The 16,621-nt window shown below is 36.1% G+C and overlaps 8 protein-coding genes across 16 annotated transcripts in view; 3 read left to right on the forward strand and 5 right to left on the reverse strand.

Moving 5' to 3' along the window:
• The window catches only part of LOC129789829 (adenylate cyclase type 9), a 36,158-nt gene extending 35,398 nt beyond the window's left edge, over positions 1-760 (reverse strand). For both annotated transcript variants that reach the window (XM_055826883.1, XM_055826882.1), the window contains exon 1: positions 668-760. The gene's annotated coding sequence lies outside the window, so the exon portion shown is untranslated. The remainder of the gene's footprint in view (positions 1-667) is intronic.
• Positions 1-16,621, reverse strand: part of LOC129789858 (serine/arginine repetitive matrix protein 1-like) — a 982,101-nt gene that overhangs the window by 912,621 nt on the left and 52,859 nt on the right. The window lies entirely within an intron of this gene.
• LOC129791241 (fatty acid synthase-like) overlaps positions 1-16,621 on the reverse strand; it is a 1,176,504-nt gene that overhangs the window by 582,528 nt on the left and 577,355 nt on the right. The gene's annotated exons all lie outside the window — the stretch shown is intronic.
• LOC129789856 (glutamine-dependent NAD(+) synthetase) overlaps positions 1-16,621 on the reverse strand; it is a 932,624-nt gene that overhangs the window by 582,528 nt on the left and 333,475 nt on the right. The window lies entirely within an intron of this gene.
• LOC129789960 (pupal cuticle protein) overlaps positions 1-16,621 on the forward strand; it is a 1,201,887-nt gene that overhangs the window by 545,216 nt on the left and 640,050 nt on the right. The gene's annotated exons all lie outside the window — the stretch shown is intronic.
• Positions 1-16,621, reverse strand: part of LOC129789919 (keratin, type I cytoskeletal 9-like) — a 480,279-nt gene that overhangs the window by 327,443 nt on the left and 136,215 nt on the right. The gene's annotated exons all lie outside the window — the stretch shown is intronic.
• On the forward strand, positions 2,924-4,537 carry LOC129791235 (clusterin-associated protein 1). Its single transcript, XM_055829304.1, has 6 exons — positions 2,924-2,964; positions 3,028-3,239; positions 3,299-3,466; positions 3,539-3,634; positions 3,693-4,377; positions 4,434-4,537. The coding sequence occupies exons 1-6, from the start codon at positions 2,943-2,945 to the stop codon at positions 4,535-4,537; spliced, it is 1,287 nt and encodes a 428-aa protein (XP_055685279.1). The 5' UTR covers positions 2,924-2,942.
• LOC129789924 (fatty acid hydroxylase domain-containing protein 2) lies at positions 4,848-11,537 on the forward strand. Its single transcript, XM_055827055.1, has 5 exons — positions 4,848-4,982; positions 5,621-5,755; positions 7,314-7,387; positions 10,281-10,911; positions 10,979-11,537. The coding sequence occupies exons 2-5, from the start codon at positions 5,622-5,624 to the stop codon at positions 11,133-11,135; spliced, it is 996 nt and encodes a 331-aa protein (XP_055683030.1). The 5' UTR covers positions 4,848-4,982; position 5,621; the 3' UTR covers positions 11,136-11,537.

Genomic DNA, 16,621 nt, shown 5'->3' on the forward strand with positions numbered 1-16,621 from the left:
TTGTGGTTTTTAGAGGAGACGGGGGCTGTCGTGGTGCGCACGGTGGTGAGGGCAGGAACAGCGGGACACCCTCATTTGTGGCGGATGGGTATGTCCCATTTTATTACAACAAAAACATTTTGTGAACATTCTCTCTCTCCAATACTCTCCACCACCACCACCAGAATGCAGAAAATTGTACGGAAAGTCAGACAGAAAGGTAATTCGTTTCACGGTCAAGTCTAAGTTTTCAATCTGCTGCACGACTTTTTATTTATAAAAGGTGTTTTATTGCTTTCCTTTTCTATCTGCTGCAACCACAAAACAACACACATTCCAAATAAGTAAAACACCAAACAACTACAATATACGAATTTTGGATGAGCAAAGATTTTCCGCCACCAGTTGAAAAATCGTTATTTTCCGCGAAAATCATCCGCACAACGACTACCGCATAAACCACCAATACGCATTGGCAGTACAAAAATTTATGAATTTCAAAAAAGAACTTCGCTTTGCGTACTGGAAAAATTTTCTTTTAGTTGGGAAAAAAGAAGGAAAAATTCGCGACGGCACAACAATAGTTTTTTTTAGGGCCTAAATGGCATTTTGCATTTTATAGTTTTAAGGGACAAATTAGTTTGGTGCGGAATAAATGGGTTTAAATTACTTTTTTATTGATACCCACTTTATCTTAATTACTTATAATTCCATGCTTTAAAATAGTATTCCAGCAGACTACCACAGTGTTTACTCTTATCACAGCAAAACTATACTAAAGCACTTTTACAGAGGCAGTGGATTCGTGTGAACTGTCATAACCACTGACGCTATAAAACGTGCTATAAAGCGGAGAAGTATGAGCACTCGGTGTCGGTGTTGCATGACGATGTGAAGGGGAAATGAATTCAAAACAAGCGCCAAAAGTGATAAGCAACGAACTAAAGAAAAGACGAAAGGGAATTTGTAAATAAATTCTCTGAAATATTTTGTAAATAGTTTTCTCTTGATGTATCTCTGATAAAGAAGAATGATAAAGTCAGGCCAGACGGGATAACAAAGATATTTGTTTGACGGAAGAGAAAAATGAGGATAGTTGGCCGATTTGGCCAATCTAGACTGTTTAAAGAGCATTTGTAGTTTTTCTACCCTTTATTCCATTCATATTAACATTGCAGCTAAGTCCAGCCTTCGATTTTAGCGTTATAAAATTATAATTCAATCTTTGAATGAAATGCAATTGAATAATAAGAATTTTGTAAACAAGAACTAATAATAAGAGCTCTGATTGGTTGATAAATTCAAGAAAAGATTTTTTTTTGGCTACTACTCGACTCTGACTGTCGGTGCAAGGTTAATTTGAACATATAAAGAAAAATCATTTTGCCCTGAAATTCTCTTCAAAGAAATCCTTAATTTCAAACCAATCATCATCATTTGAGGAAATTCCATTTCTGAGAATTTTATATTTCAGAAAAAACTAATTACTCTCCTGTCTTCCCTAAGGATATAATGACGTCACAATATAATCCATGAGTAAGAATTTTTGCTTTCTCTTATTTTAGCTGTGATTTTTTATTTAATCTTGCAGTTAAAGATAAAATTATATCCGGTTCCTGTTTCCAGAGAAACATTCATGTGAATTTTAATTAAAGATAATTAAAATTAAATAAAGTGTAATCACAGCATAAATTTTCTTTAAATATTGAATGTATTTTCTACGAGTTTTTAACATTATTGAAGAAGATTTTTTTGCAATAAAATTAAATAAAGAAAAAAATCTTTGAAGAATTAACGTCTCTAAACTTTTGAATTTCATTCAACACACAAACCCGGTTTTTAGTACTAAATAAGAGGTAAATTGTCGCTTCGCTCTAATTTACCTCGCCCCGCTTCGCGGGGATTTTTTGCGCTTCGTACTTTTAAAGAAAGGAAAAAACTGTGAAGATTTATAAGTTTGGGGAACAATGGTGGGAAAATAAATACGGCCACTCGAAACCGCCTGATATATAAGAAGTCTTTGTGCCACATTTCACCACGATCGGTCACACGGTGTAGATTTGTATAGAAAAGAAGGAACGACGATTACCAACAAACAGACGTGTTCGTGAGGTTTAAATTATGCGTGCATTGGCACCGAGTTATGCAAATATTTCTTAATAAATATCCTTGTTTGACGTGCAATCCTGCAGGTGTACTCGAAAATTCTACCAACAACCACCTCCTGTGTACCTCCTCCACACTCCTGACAATGATGGATGGGAAAATTAATTTATTGAATTTCTACAAATCATTTTTCTCTCACGAGAATTCAATGAATATTAATAATTTGATTATTTTGACTTTACAATTATTCAAATTAAGAAATAAATAAGAAAAAAAATTGGAGAGTTTTTTTTTTATTGAATACCTTTTAATTGAAGGCGTGTCCAATTTATTCTTTCTCTCGTCCTTTGGCGCCAAAATCTACGCATTCACCTTCCAATCCTTCGAGACTACACCACTGCGTATCACATAATGTAATATTTTATTAATAAACCCCAAAGGAAATACCTTGAAACAAGAAATGTAATTTGTCACAATGGATGACGATAAAAAATCAGGATAACTAATGGACTGTATGGACACACCACCCTCTAATAGTTTTAGTATTAAACCTCCTGCTAATTGCACTGATAAAATCACTCACTCCATTTTCTCTTTTGCGAATATTTAAGGATCAAAGAAATACAAAAATGGCCTTAAAATTTCATTTCACTTCCCTGTAAAGTCGAGAACTTACTTTCACTGCGATAGAACTGAAAAAAATGCCACTGTAGTTGACCAAAGACTGGGTGTTAAGGAACTCTGTGGCGCTACTTTGTGTGAACTCTTGCTGCATTATTTGGGTGTTGCCCAGGGTGATGGTGGAATCAACAAACACCGCCTTTGGGCAGTTCCACAGAAACATCACTGCAAGGAAAATGACTTTCAACGACGTGAGAGGTATTTTTTATTTATAATTTAATAAATTTCTTGAACATCTCAAGTAAAAACTTTCTCTTCCAGACCTCACTGAGCACCTGAAGCTTCTGGGCTATCCAGAATTCTTCCCAATGTCTGCCCTCTATACGCCATATGGGAGCATTGCTGGCTTCAAAATTGTGGCCAATGTGCTAAATTGGTTAGCTGCTAGACTTGAGCCTGGAACAACACTTCCTGGTGGGACTGAAAGTGAAGCAGAGAGGGTCCTCCTGATAAGAGCAGCATCGGAATTCTTTGTAAGACACTCAAGAAATTTTTTTATTAAGATTATTGATTAAATTGATTTTTCTTATAGATCACAAAAGCAGGGATTAAAATAAATCCAAGGAAGCTCTATGCTAGCTCTGTTGCTTCTGCAAAGGAACTCCTAAAGATTACCTCAGTACTCATTCAAGCTCCTAGTGATGTGAAGACTCAAGAAGATGAGATGAAGACGTTAAACGAGATTGATTTGTCTGATAGGGTGAGAATTTATTTAATTGCAAAATCAATCAATTTCTTCATTTTTTTCAATTCCATAAAAACTTTTCTACAGATTGAAGATCTTCGTAGAGTAAGGGAGCTTTCAACGGAGTTAACCAACAGAGGAGCATCCCTGTATGATCTCTTGGGAAAAGAGCCCCTCAACAAGGTGTAAAAAAATCTTTAAATATTTTTAAGAATCATTTTGAAAATTCCTTAATTTTTAGGAAACAAGAGAACATCAAGCTAACCGCCCAATGGAGCTTTCAAGCGTTGAACATGCTCTGGTTTCATCATTCTCAACACTTCAGAGCAAATCTCAATCTGCAAAGACCTACCTCGAACAGACGCGTGACGAAGTAACAAATCTCAATTCAAGACTCCAGAGGAAGCAGCAGGAGCTGGATAGGAGCAAGCAACGGCTTTTAGCTCTTCAGAAGGTTCGCCCATCATACCTTGAGGAGTTTGAGAAGCTTGAAGAAGAGCTGAATGGGCTCTTTGATATCTACTTGACACGACATCGTACCGTGGATGCCCTTAAAAGTGCTCTGGCAAATAGAGATTCAACTATTGAGGCATCTCTGGGTTCCCCAATTCAGCGTACAGCAGCTGAGAGCTCAATGACTGTCCTTCCGGAGGGTTTACTGGACAGTGATGATGAGGAGGAGGATAACATGATGCGCCTGAAGGATGAGACACCCAAAGCAAGGGAAGAAATCACCAGAAAGGAACCTGAAACTTCCGTGGCTAGGAAGCAATCAGCTAATCGTCTGAGGATCCGTACAGGAGCTATAAATCGTGGCGAGAGGAGAATTATTGGAGCAATGGGAGGAACTACTAACAGGGAGAATCGCTTTGATAGCTCCCTCGAGGATGACACAGACAGTGAATTGGATATGCAGGATTTCGACGGTAAGGAGCTTTTAAGGATCTGTTATAAGTTTTAATTAAATTTAATATTTCTTCAGGAGATGATATCCCAACAGATGATGATGAGAGTGAAAGTCTGGCAAATCTGACCAGAGAAGGAGCCAAGAGTGTTCGTCCAGATCAGAGCGATGAAGATTTCTAATGAATATCAATTTTTCTAAACAAAGAAATTAGTAAGAAATGTTTGTTTTAGTTATAATTTTAAATAATAAAAAAATAAATATAGAAAAGTTTCTTTAATCTCACTACGAAAAATCACATTTTTCTCAAATTTTTAAATCCAAACTTAAATTTCCCCTCTTAATTTTCCTTCTCCTTTTGCGGGAAATTCAAATTCAAACTTGTGTGCGACCGTTAGTGCGCATTTCCACATTTTCCATACCTTTCTTTTCCCCTTTCCATTTCCGAGACTTTTCCTATCGGAAAGTTGCCACTCGTGCGCTGCCCACAAATATTTTGATAACTTCGAGGCAAAATGCGACGCAGTACCGTCTCAGTATAAAGTTAAACACAAAAGTTCGCTTTTCTCAAATTTCGGTGGTCACAATTAGTGGACAAAATTAAAGTGAAACACAATCGATTGAAAGGTAATTGCTCGCTATGAATTAATAGATTATTGTGGTGCTAACTTGGGGTTGAATCATTCTGGAATTAAGGGAGAGAATTTAATTTGCAAAAAACCTCAGCAATTGCGAAATTTTAGTACAATGCATTTGCGGGGGGCGAATTGGAGGACTTCAGTGAAGGATTTCTTGCATTCCTCCAGGGACGTCCCCAAAAAGCTTTCTTTCGGAAATCCTTCCGCCCACCTTGGAGCTATTTCTTCGTTTAAAATATTCACAACTTCTGCACCGAATATGTGTGTGAATTATTTAGTGGGAGGAAATGGAAAAGCTGGGTTGCATGGGAAGGCAATTAAATTGATTTTTACCTGTACCACCCTCACATCACGCCCCGCGCTCTCGCAATAAAAAGCCATTATCGGTTAATGGAAAAAGTTCAATTTTATCAACATATCGATTAATCACCATAAGGTCCTTATATTATATTGTTGTCGCACCGGGGGATTTGCTAATCTACAATTAAATCGCACCGACGACACGATAAAATTCGCGCAATTGTGAGATTCCTTTGTTGCCGCAATGTAGGCTGCATGGCGGGAAAATCTCTTTATTATGAAAAATGTTTTAAAGTCAATTTACAGAAAATTTATATTTTCTTTTAGAATGGAACGCCAAAGTGCAGCAGAAAATTCAGTGGAAAATCAGAGAACAAGCGTCCTTTCATCGCTCTACAGCGTCCTTTTTATCCTAAGCTCTCTCCTTGTGGGATTTGCAGCTTTCAGGAATACGCTTACATGGTGAGAATACAGAGCTTTTTTTATGTTATTCTCTCATAAATTATTGAGGCGATTATCACTTAATTGCGTCACACAGTTCCGTGGAAAGTTCCCTTCAGAGTGAGGTTGCACAATAAATGAATAATATGCACCCAAGAGGGAATTATTTCTAATTTTCATTGTAACTTTGTTCAAATTAACCTTGCAATGAGACTCCACCCCTTAAGTAAGCGGAGAGCCAATGAAAATGCATTGTCTTGAATTTATTAGCCAATCAGAACGCTTCTTCAAAACGTTAGGATTCTTCTTCTTATTTATTTTATAATATCTTTTAATAAAAGTTCCTGGAAGATTTTCTAGGCAGAAAGTGCAGAAAATTTTTGAATTCTGATGTTCTTGCAATAGAAACAAGTATTAGAATAAAGTTAGTTAGATAGTTAGTAGGTTTTTCACCTAGTTAAGTTAGTAGTTTAATTTTCCGGCAGAATCAGGATCAAAAAATCCAAAAGAATCCTTACAATTTAAGTCAAAACTTTCGACGCCCTGCTATTCCGTGCATTTAATTAAATTAATGATCAGCCCCTTAGCTCTCACAGTTAACCACTTCCGAAGATTGCAGATCATACAACTGATTTAGAGCGACCATTACAACGATATATCTTTCCCTCCAAATGACTTCTCTTCGCGCCAAAAGCTGATGCTCAGACATCAACACTCTGCTGTCTGAGTGCATGAGTCCTCATACTTAGCAGCACCAAAGCTAATCCAACTTAATTCAGACACTCGTTGACAGAGAATAGGGGGCAATTTGTTGCATCAAAAGCGAGCATTCGCACAATGAATTCCTATATACGAGGAGGAGATGAATCACAAACACATTAACCGTCCATTATAATGGAGTATCGACGCATTGCTTCAATTGCCGCTTAATTAACATCTCTCTCTCCTCTCTCATCCAGATGATTCGCTTTTTCTTGTCTCTGTATGCGCGAGGTCTAACCCGCGAAGACGATCTCTCATCATACACTGCACAAATACCAAGTGATACAAACAAAGTGCTTTATAGCGATTATGGAGAGACAAATAAGCCCGCGGAGTTGTGGAACAAAGCCCCCACTCCATTGGGTGTTTCAGTTGAGTTAAGAACGGCGATCGTGGAGGAGGAATTTGTCGCGAAGATCGTGAATTTTTTGATCTTTTTGTAATTTAATTAGCACAAAATCCCTGATCCGTGCATTGGGACTATTTACAAAACATTCGCGCAATCTAGTGCAGGCGGGTGCAAGAAAAAATGTAAAAACAACCAGAGGATCGTTATCAAGCTTAAACAGACCTATTTTGTGATTCCAAACAAAGTTAAAGCGATTTTTTATTATCATCATCTGGAGTGTTGCCTGGAGTGTAGTCTCAGTGCCTCTCCACAAGAATCTCACTCGTTCTTAGCAATTCAAGCCACGTAGTTCATTCCTCGAGAACGGCTTAGTCCAACAGACCGTTATAAAAGACTTTTACGGGAGTTCTTAACAAATCAAAGAATGTCCAATTCAATCTTTTCTGAACCTTTCGATCTTCCTGCAAGGCACCTCCAACGCTTCTGGGGAGCTTCTGGAGATTTCTGGCAGTCACAGTGGGATAAATTCCTAGACATTACAGGTAAATAAAAATTATAAACTAATAGAAAAAATTAGACTTTGCCTTCCCTTCCCATTGGCTTTCATAACACGCACACTTTCCACGCTCTTTTTGGATGAAGAATGTTGTGTTGGATAGTTAAAGACTTTTAAAGTTTCTACGTTGAGTGTGGTCGTGAACACGTGAAGTTGTTTAGTATGAAGGTGTGATAGTGCAGAAAAACAACTCATTTTAACAGCTAAATTCTACGCAATAATGCTTTAAAGTAGGTATAGCATAGTCTTAAAAAAAATTCAAAGTCATGGAATAATTTTTTAATGACTTTTGAAAAAAAATTTAGGGGAACGTGGCCCAAATCGGACCGCCGCCCAATTGCGACCGCCCCTTTTTCTCGTAAATGACGAAATATTATAAAATTAGTATCACTACATTATGAAGATATTATAGTAAGGTAACGTTAGCGCCTAAAATAAATTAATTTGGTACACAACAGGACGAATAAAAAATCAAAATTCATTTTCAGCACTTGGCCGACATTTTCTGATTTTAGAAACTAAGTTGATATGAGTTTTTTTCCCACTATTATGTCTCATATTATGCCGCGTTTCTGTAGCTTAGAGGGTCTAGTTTATTACTTGATTTACAATTTTTTGAAAGATTTTAGGTATATTAAATAATTAAGTGAAAATGTTATACATGCAGAATGGTCTAATTGCGACCCCCAAAATGTTCCAATTCGGACCGTCTATTTCCACCACTCACCACGGTAAAGCTGTCGCGCGTGCGTGTAGTAGTGTAGAAGTGTCTTTCTCACACAGACCGCGCTGTGTTTTGATTTCGGGAAAATCAATATTTTTTCACGTTTATTGAAAGTTTTTTCGCAGTGAAAATGTTCCTAAAGCCAAAGGGGAGTGTAGTTAGTGTAATTTACGCATTCCTCAGAAGAATTTTCGTGGATTTTCTGCGAATTACGTCAGTGAGTGCGCAATTGTCGGTGTGTGTGAAAGTGTGTGTAGTCACCTCAAGGGCGAAATGTCAAAACAAATGTGGGGAAAAATGAAAATAAATTCTTGATTTTCCGGCTTTTCCGGGTAATTCATGGTGTTTTTCCTATTTATAGTAGTGATAAAAGTGATCTACTAGTGAAAAACCCACAAATTACGGCAAAAACAGGGGGTCGCAATTGGAACACTCGGGGGGTCGCAATTAGAACACCGTGGTGAAAAAGTGCAATTTTAGCAACTTTTTTTAATTACATTATTTCTCAGAACAGGTAAGAGTTAGAATGTTTGCATCTATGGAACAAAGTTAGCCTATTAAATGACCTTTCCAATGGTACCACACTTGGAAAGATTTAATTCCTTTTTATAGGACTTTTTTCAATCCTTCTGAAACAGAATTTAGGGGGTCCGAATTGGGCCACGTTCCCCTATTGATTTAGGAGCTTTAAAATAAGAAGGTTGTGGGATTTGAACTTTCACACGAGCTTTTTATTATATATGTTTTATTATGTAAGAAAATTGTTTTGTTTTTCCCATGCGCTAGGAAAATTTCCAAAAGTAATTTAAAGAATGAATAAAAATATTAATTTATTAAACCTTTTTATATTTTTTTATTATAGCTTTTGAATGAATGGTTTCCTCAAATAGGAAAAATTAAAATTATATAGTTACTACAAACTATAAACTAAATTAATTTTATTCTTTTTATTGATTCGGAGCTTTAAAATAAAATCTCAAATGAATGTTAAAAAACTTTAATTTTCAAATAAACTTTCTGGTGGGTTTTGTATGAAAACTTATTAAAATTTTTCTCAAGAAAAATTTAAAGCTTTTATAGCTTTCAATGAATAAATAATTGTTCTTGCCTCGATAGAACTTTTATAAAATAAAAAAATAATAATACTATTCTTCAATAAAATATAATTTTTAATTATTGAAAGCTTTCGAATAATATCTTAAAAGAATGTTGTCTGTAAGCCCTGCTATAAGCTTTTAAAAAGCTTTCAGTTGGTTTTTTTTTAGTAAGAAAATATTTAACTTTTTCCAGACGCTTAAAATATCTTTAATGTGAATAAAATAAAATTCTTTTCAGATAAAGAGACATATTGTTGATTTTGCTTTATTTGTTTCCTAAAAAATGTGAATTGGATTTTTATCCCAAAAAGACAAATATGTAGAATGTTGAGAAAACTTTGCAAAGCACAAGCTGTATGTATATTGTTTTCTTATAATAAACTCAAAGGGGAAATAATCTAATCAGTAAAGAGCAAGAAAAACATTGTTATGCTACTTGTAACAGGCATGGAAACGCCGGGTTCAAATTTCACATTCTCTTAACTTAATTTAGAGATGAAAAAGAAACGAATCCTAAAACTTATCTGCTAAAAATAATAAATTTATAATTTTAGTCTACTATCAACAATTCCGCTGGACTTTTCTGACCTTTTCCTTTTTAGCAAATTCATTCTTGAGAGCATGAATCTCACATAGCGTCATTTACCTCGCAAGTTCAAAAGTCCACACACACTGATAGTGCTTTCTCTCCCGAGGCGTGCTTTTTTTATCACCAAGTTGCTGAGCACTCGGTTGAAATGTTGAACGTGCTTTTATGCGCGAAAAAAATGTGATTAATTAATGTTGACTTTTCATTTGCGAGCTTTCAGCCGCCTTCAGGCTGGACGGTAGTTGTTTTAAAACTAATTGCATATTGATTTTCTGCCCGTGCACTGGGGATGCTTCTGTGGTCACATGCGGAGGGATATGGTGGGTGGGCAATTGCTAATTGGCAGAGAGATGATGTTTAGCACATCATCGAATGCGATATTGATAAACTACATCCGTGGTGTGGCATTTTGCCACTCAATCCTCAATTCCGAGACGTTGATAAGGAGAAATGTATATTTATTTTGCAGGAGAAGATGACTTTACGCTGTGGGTCATCGGAAGTACAGCCCTCACGATTTTCGTTTATTGGTTCTTTGGTGGTTTGTACACGATAATGGACATCACGAATAAGCCAGCTGCTCTGAGGAAGTACAAGATTCAACCTGGAACGAATGAACCCGTGGACAACAAGAGACTCATGCAGGTCATATCAACGGTGCTGTTCAATCAGTTCATCGTAGGCATTCCCATGAATCTCCTAGCGTACAAGGTCATGACCTACCGTGGAATTGTTCCCAACCGAGAGCTGCCTACCTTCCACTGGGTCCTTCTGGAATTGGCCGTTTGTATCCTCGTGGAGGAGATTGGCTTCTACTACTCCCACCGCTTCCTGCACAACAAGCACATCTACAAATTCATCCACAAGCAGCATCACGAATGGACGGCCCCAATTTCCGTAACTGCCGTCTACTGCCACCCCATTGAGCACATCTTCAGTAACTTGCTACCCCCATTCCTGGGTGTCCTCATCATGGGAAGCCACGTGGCTACAGCATGGCTATGGTTCTCTCTTGCAATCCTATCGACTCTCAATGCTCACTCCGGATACCATTTGCCCTTCTTCCCAAGTCCAGAAGCTCATGATTTTCATCATCTCAAGTAAGAGACTAATTTTCTGAAAAAAAAACCTTCCTGAAAAAATAATTCTTTGATTTTTCTTCTTCAGATTCAACAACTGCTTCGGAGTGTTGGGCGTCCTGGATCGTCTTCACGGCACTGACTCAATGTTCCGCAACACAAAAGCCTACGCACGACACATCATGATGCTAAGCTTTACACCCCCACGAGAAGCTATCCCTGATTCCCCAAAGAAGTCCATGTAAAAGAAAATCCAAAATGTGTGGAAATTGATTTCAACAACAGCACGATTCCTCCACAAGGACAAACACCTTCAGAGAGGATATAAACTAAATATATATATGACACAGTGTGGTGATTTTCACACTGATTTTTTTTTATTTTCTAGAAGAAAAGATTGTTTGTGATGAAAATGGAAATCAAATTGTGATAGATAGACGTTATACAGGATATGTACGTGGAAATATTCTATAGGGATGAGAACACAACTAACTACATTATATATGTGACTAAATGGAACTAAAAGTAACATATATTTCATTTGCATAAACGACACGCAAAATAGATAAATAAATGTGCAATTCTTGCGCTTTGTGGGGCTTGTTTTGATGCACAAATAAATCTGGTGCGTTTCTGTAAAGAGCTTACATGTTGTTTTCTTTCTTTTTTCGCTGGAGCTTAAATTGGATTAAGTTCGTTGGGGTTTTATGTTCAAATTCTTTGGCTGTTATCTACTTTGTCTATTGCCAGGCGAAAATAAAATCGTCTGTGAAATGAGCTTGGAAATATAGAGAATGCAAGAGAAGGTGAAAATAGAGAATGAAAGAGATACCCGGCTGGACCAGAATATGCGTTAAAATTTATTTGAAAAATAATATTTTTTATAATAAGTTTATTCATTGTGCGAAAAGAATAAAAATAACAAACAAATGAATAAACAAAATTTGCCAAAAAATTGATCAATTATTGAGCTCCAAATTGAGTCAAAAAATATCCTCAGAGATGCTCAATTATTGATTAATCTGATTGATAAATAACAATTACTCAATTGGTAATCAAATTTTTAAATTAATTATGTTTAAACGTGATTTTTTTATTGATACATAATTGGCAATAATTGACCAAACCTAATATTTCGCCATTAAAAATTAATTGATTTTAAATTGACACAATATAGTATCAATATTGAGTCAATGGTAGTTTCGCACAGAGGGCCAATTATTGATCAATTAGATTTGACTTGATATTGAACAATTGACGTTCAATAATTTAATAAATTGATTGATTCACATAATTTATCTTTCAATTGTTAACCAATCATTGATCAATCTCTTTGACTCAATCATGATTGAACATTTATTGGCCCAATCAAAAATCTTAAAGAAAATCACTTTCATTTTCAAGAAATCTTAATTTTTATTAGAACAATTTACAAAACATTAAAATAGAAGTTAATTTAAAGCCACGAGCTTGGAAAAAATGTTATAAATTTTATTGGAATCTCTTCGGCGGTGAGTGTCGAAAGAGAAACCACTTCTTGTCTTTTCAAGATCAAGAAGCCCATCTTGATGCGAAGACGAAACAATTCCACATCGCATGAGATTAATGACTCAATCGTCGCAATATTTTTGAAAAAATTCGCACACATCTCACAGCTATAGAGACCCATCGCCATTGGCATTTCTTTTGAGCTGCGTTGTTTTCTTGGTGTTTTTTAGCAAAACATCTCAAGAAGTCGTTTGTTTGTGGGAAATAGGGTCACATCGCGTATCATCTTTTCTTGGCGCGCATCAGTGGATGTCTTCCCCAGCTTTTGGTGACGATTCGCGCGCTGTGAGTGGGGCGGGAGTAGCGCGAGACAACCAAAAGCCAGGCACGCGGAAAGATTGGAAGCCCTGTGGGAAGTGTCCCAGAGAAATATACTCTTGTGTGATCATTGTTCGGGCTGGCGAGCACGTTCCACCGCGCAACGTCTCAGTCAGTCAGCTCTTTTCTCCGGCAACCTCTGTGGCAGAGTTATGACTCGCAATGAATCCATAATGAGGTGCAATTTGGCACGTTTCTATTTGTTTGTATGCCTTCTCCTAACAACAAGCTAAATTGAAGAGTGATCTTTCAAGGGGGCACAACGTGACAAACTTTTCCTTTTTTCCACCCACAATTTTCCTTTCTGAATTGCCACGCAAATGGATTTCTTGCATTGTTGAAGGCCATTACGCGCGCGGTCGTCAATTTAGGCACAGAGAAATTCAATTTGGTGTGGAATTCCACCATATAATGCAACATGAGCTCTGAACCCTTAATGATATTCGAATAAGCTGTGCTGTTGAGTGAGAAGCAGTCCAGACGATCATGAGGACATCAAAGGGATGCGTCAAGATGAGAAGAAGAAGGGTTCTTCAATGGGTTAGAAAAAAAATTGATTGAAGACGAAAAAATGCCCCTCATTATCCTCATCCTTTCGATCCGCTCTTATGGGCTCTGAAGCTCTCTAAATTATTTTTTCATGTTCCCAAGAAAAAATCCTCTCAGACAGACACGAATCTATGACCACAAGATGACTTAAATCAATAAAAATCACCTCCTCATTTTCTGCCCCACTTCCTCTGTGCGAGGAGAGAAGAAGTAAATCCACAATGTGATGCAATAGCGAAGAGGCTCAATTGATATTCGTCTCTGTTGCGCCAGAGTGCATTATTATGTGTGAAATATTTATTGATTTCCTCAACAGCTCGATCTTTCCGGATGAGGTGTGTATATGAGATGTTTTTTTTGTATTCACTCTTTGCTTGGTTTGCACTGAAACCGAAAGCTGCTTCAACAATAAAACACCCTATAGCACGTCACTCAATCTACCTGCTCACAGCTGAGTCTCCTGGAGGGTCTTAATTTTTTTTTTCTTTCTCTCGTGAGGATGATGGGAAAGAATTTTCGTGATGCCCAACGAAAGCAATCAAGAGAAGATCTTATATTTTGTTATTCAATCAATTAGGGTTTTATGTGGGATGTTGCGTGAGGGTTTAAATTGATTTTTTGGGGGAGAACTTGGGCTTTAAATTAATTTTGAAATACTTTGGAATGTTTTTTTGGTAAGAAATTTAATTAACTTTTAAAGAATATAAGAAGTTAATCCTCTTAAGATTGATAGGTCAATTTTTGAGCAATATTTGATTGAGATTACCATTGCATAAAATTACCTTTTCTATTAATTAGATTGAAATAAAATTAAAAAAAAAAGATAATATTCCGTTACATTATAATTGATTTGAAAATTTAAAAGGTTTGAGTCAAAAATGATACAATTTTTGATCAAAGGTATTGAATGAAAACTAATAATTCTTACATCAATTTGGCTCAATGTAATTGAAAATTAAGAGCAAAATATATAAAACACGAAAATCAGTTAAATTAATTTTGTATTTGAATTTTTAGTGAATTTGGATTAAAAATTATTCAATATTTGATCAAAGGTATTGAATGAAAATTTATTTTCCATTAATTTTACTCAAAATAATAGAAAAAATTATTGAAAATATTATTTTTAAAAGCATGATATTCCATTAAAATAAAAATTGATTTGAAAATTTAAATAGTTTGGGTCAAATGTAGTTCAATATTTGATCAAAACCATTGAATATTTAAATTTTCCATTAATTAGCTCTCAAGAATAAAGAAACTTAAGAAAATCAATCTAAAATGTATCCCAGACGCTAATACTTTTATATTAAGAGTCTCTCAATCATATATTGTGGCATGATATCTATATATTTATGGCATTTAAAGTGCATTAGTAACATTCACAACCTATAAGTAAGACTATAAAATTCCTGCTCTATAAGATATTGTTTTTTATGTCTCCATTATGGCTGACAATTTCTCCAAATTGCAGCGCCTTGTCCATTTCTCTATCTGACGATCTTAATTGTGTGGTGTGGAGTCTAAAGCCAAAAATTTAAATCTATTCCAAGCACTTTAAATCACCGGCTTTTGGGTAGTTCAACAGGTGTAAATTGCCCGGTCCTTTCTCCACAAGCACACATCAACTAAGCCACTTTTCTCTGTCACTTTTGGACAGTCTGAATTGCAGATTATGTCCCTCCTGCTGAATTGTAATATTATGCGGTTTGAAAGACCCGCAGCAGCCCCAAATGTGGGGATTAGTAATAAAATCTCACCAACTGGCCATCAATTAAACCTCATCGAGAGATCTTATGGGCGTCGCGTGAGTTTTTTCCTCAATAGCTCAGAGAAAGATCCGTACACAGATGGCAGAATTGTGATGCCTTTGCGAAGACCTTCGAGGTATTAAAACCTCATGAATGGCAAAATCTTTTTTTCACCTACTTCGCCGCATCTTGCACATTGCGATGGCGTTTAAGGAATATTCCTATTGTACGAATCGTGACGCTGAATGTCGTGAATACTCAATGGGTTTTGCTGCACATTTGGAATTGAGATCGCGTTGGAAGGAATGCAGAAGAGATGGGGCCCTCCCTCATTTGGGATTCTCTCTGTGTGTTCTTCCTCATTTTGCCAAGAAATCGCGCCATTTGCAGTGAAAGTGAGACGTCGCGGAGAAAATCACCCAGTTGTGACAAAATTTGCGCAAATAATTTTGCAAACATCTGCAGGGATTATCTCAAAGACGCTGCATACCTTATATAATCAACGAATAAATCATGCGGAACTTCTATTTGTTAATTCTTGAAACTTTGTTGTACATATTCTTGCCCCGAAGCACACATGGAAGTATTTTGAATTTATTTCACAAATTTCTCGCCTGAAGAACAACTCTGTCAAGTAATTTAGCTCAATTATTTTAGAATTTATTTTACAATAATTGGGGTATTTGGCAAAAATATCTCTACTGCATATTATTGGTTAATATGCCATAAATTTAACTGACTAAATATTGAATAATAGTCGTGTGATTTGTATTCCATCGTCATGGTATTCCGTGAAACTTTTAAATGGCAATTTTGGCGCTCGAAATGCAATTTTTCCCCAGCAAGACGTGGAGTTTCTTCGAAATTCCCTTCATGTACACCTCTTACATCATTCATTGACACAAAAACCCATCAAAATGCATAAGAAATGAACCATTGAGACCTCCAAAAAATTGAGCCAAACACATGAAGAGCTCAACCCTAATAAATTCCCAAAAACTCATAGAAAGTTTCCCCTGAAACTTTTTTTGAATAATATTTTTCCGATAGTCTGAAAATACATCATAAACTCTCGCAATTAGAGAAATTTGATAAATAATTTAGGTACCAAATCCACTCAATATTAATTAGAGCTCTCATTTCTTTTCTGCATAATTTGTTGAAATAACCAACTACTAATTCAAACAAAACCAGAGTGGCTAATTTATCTTTTTTTTCGTTGATTTTTCATGAATTTTCTCGCCAAAAAAATGAGTAAAAGAAATTCAAATCATTTGGAGCAATTCCACCAACCTTTTGGATGCTGATCCAAATTCCAGCGTTGCTTCATCATTTATTCAATGAGCCCACAATTCAATGCCAAGGCTGTGAGTACGGCAAGAAAAAGTGGATCAATTTATCTTGCTTTGGAAAGATTCTTGGGCACACATTTCTCTCACTCTCTTCCCATAAAATTAACTTCTTTTTGCCATTTTAGCTGTGTATAAATTTCACACCACAATAAATGGCTAATCATTTTGTCAGCAAATAAATTTCATCAAAAAGGCATCAAAGTGTTTTAGTTT

The sequence above is a fragment of the Lutzomyia longipalpis genome, chromosome 2 (assembly GCF_024334085.1).
Source record: "Lutzomyia longipalpis isolate SR_M1_2022 chromosome 2, ASM2433408v1".
Classification (NCBI taxonomy): domain Eukaryota; kingdom Metazoa; phylum Arthropoda; class Insecta; order Diptera; family Psychodidae; genus Lutzomyia; species Lutzomyia longipalpis.

Excerpts from the sequence above, each read along its gene's own strand:
- LOC129791235 (XM_055829304.1), top strand. The coding sequence starts at position 2,943 with ATGACTTTCAACGACGTGAGAG. Across the intron at positions 2,965-3,027 it reads GACTTTCAACGACGTGAGAG|ACCTCACTGAGCACCTGAAG; the intron begins GTATTTTTTATT and ends TTTCTCTTCCAG. Across the intron at positions 3,240-3,298 it reads GAGCAGCATCGGAATTCTTT|ATCACAAAAGCAGGGATTAA; the intron begins GTAAGACACTCA and ends TTTTTCTTATAG.
- LOC129789924 (XM_055827055.1), top strand. The coding sequence starts at position 5,622 with ATGGAACGCCAAAGTGCAGCAGAAAATTCAGTGGAAAATCAGAGAACA. Across the intron at positions 5,756-7,313 it reads TTCAGGAATACGCTTACATG|GCACCTCCAACGCTTCTGGG; the intron begins GTGAGAATACAG and ends TCTTCCTGCAAG. Across the intron at positions 10,912-10,978 it reads CATGATTTTCATCATCTCAA|ATTCAACAACTGCTTCGGAG; the intron begins GTAAGAGACTAA and ends TTTCTTCTTCAG.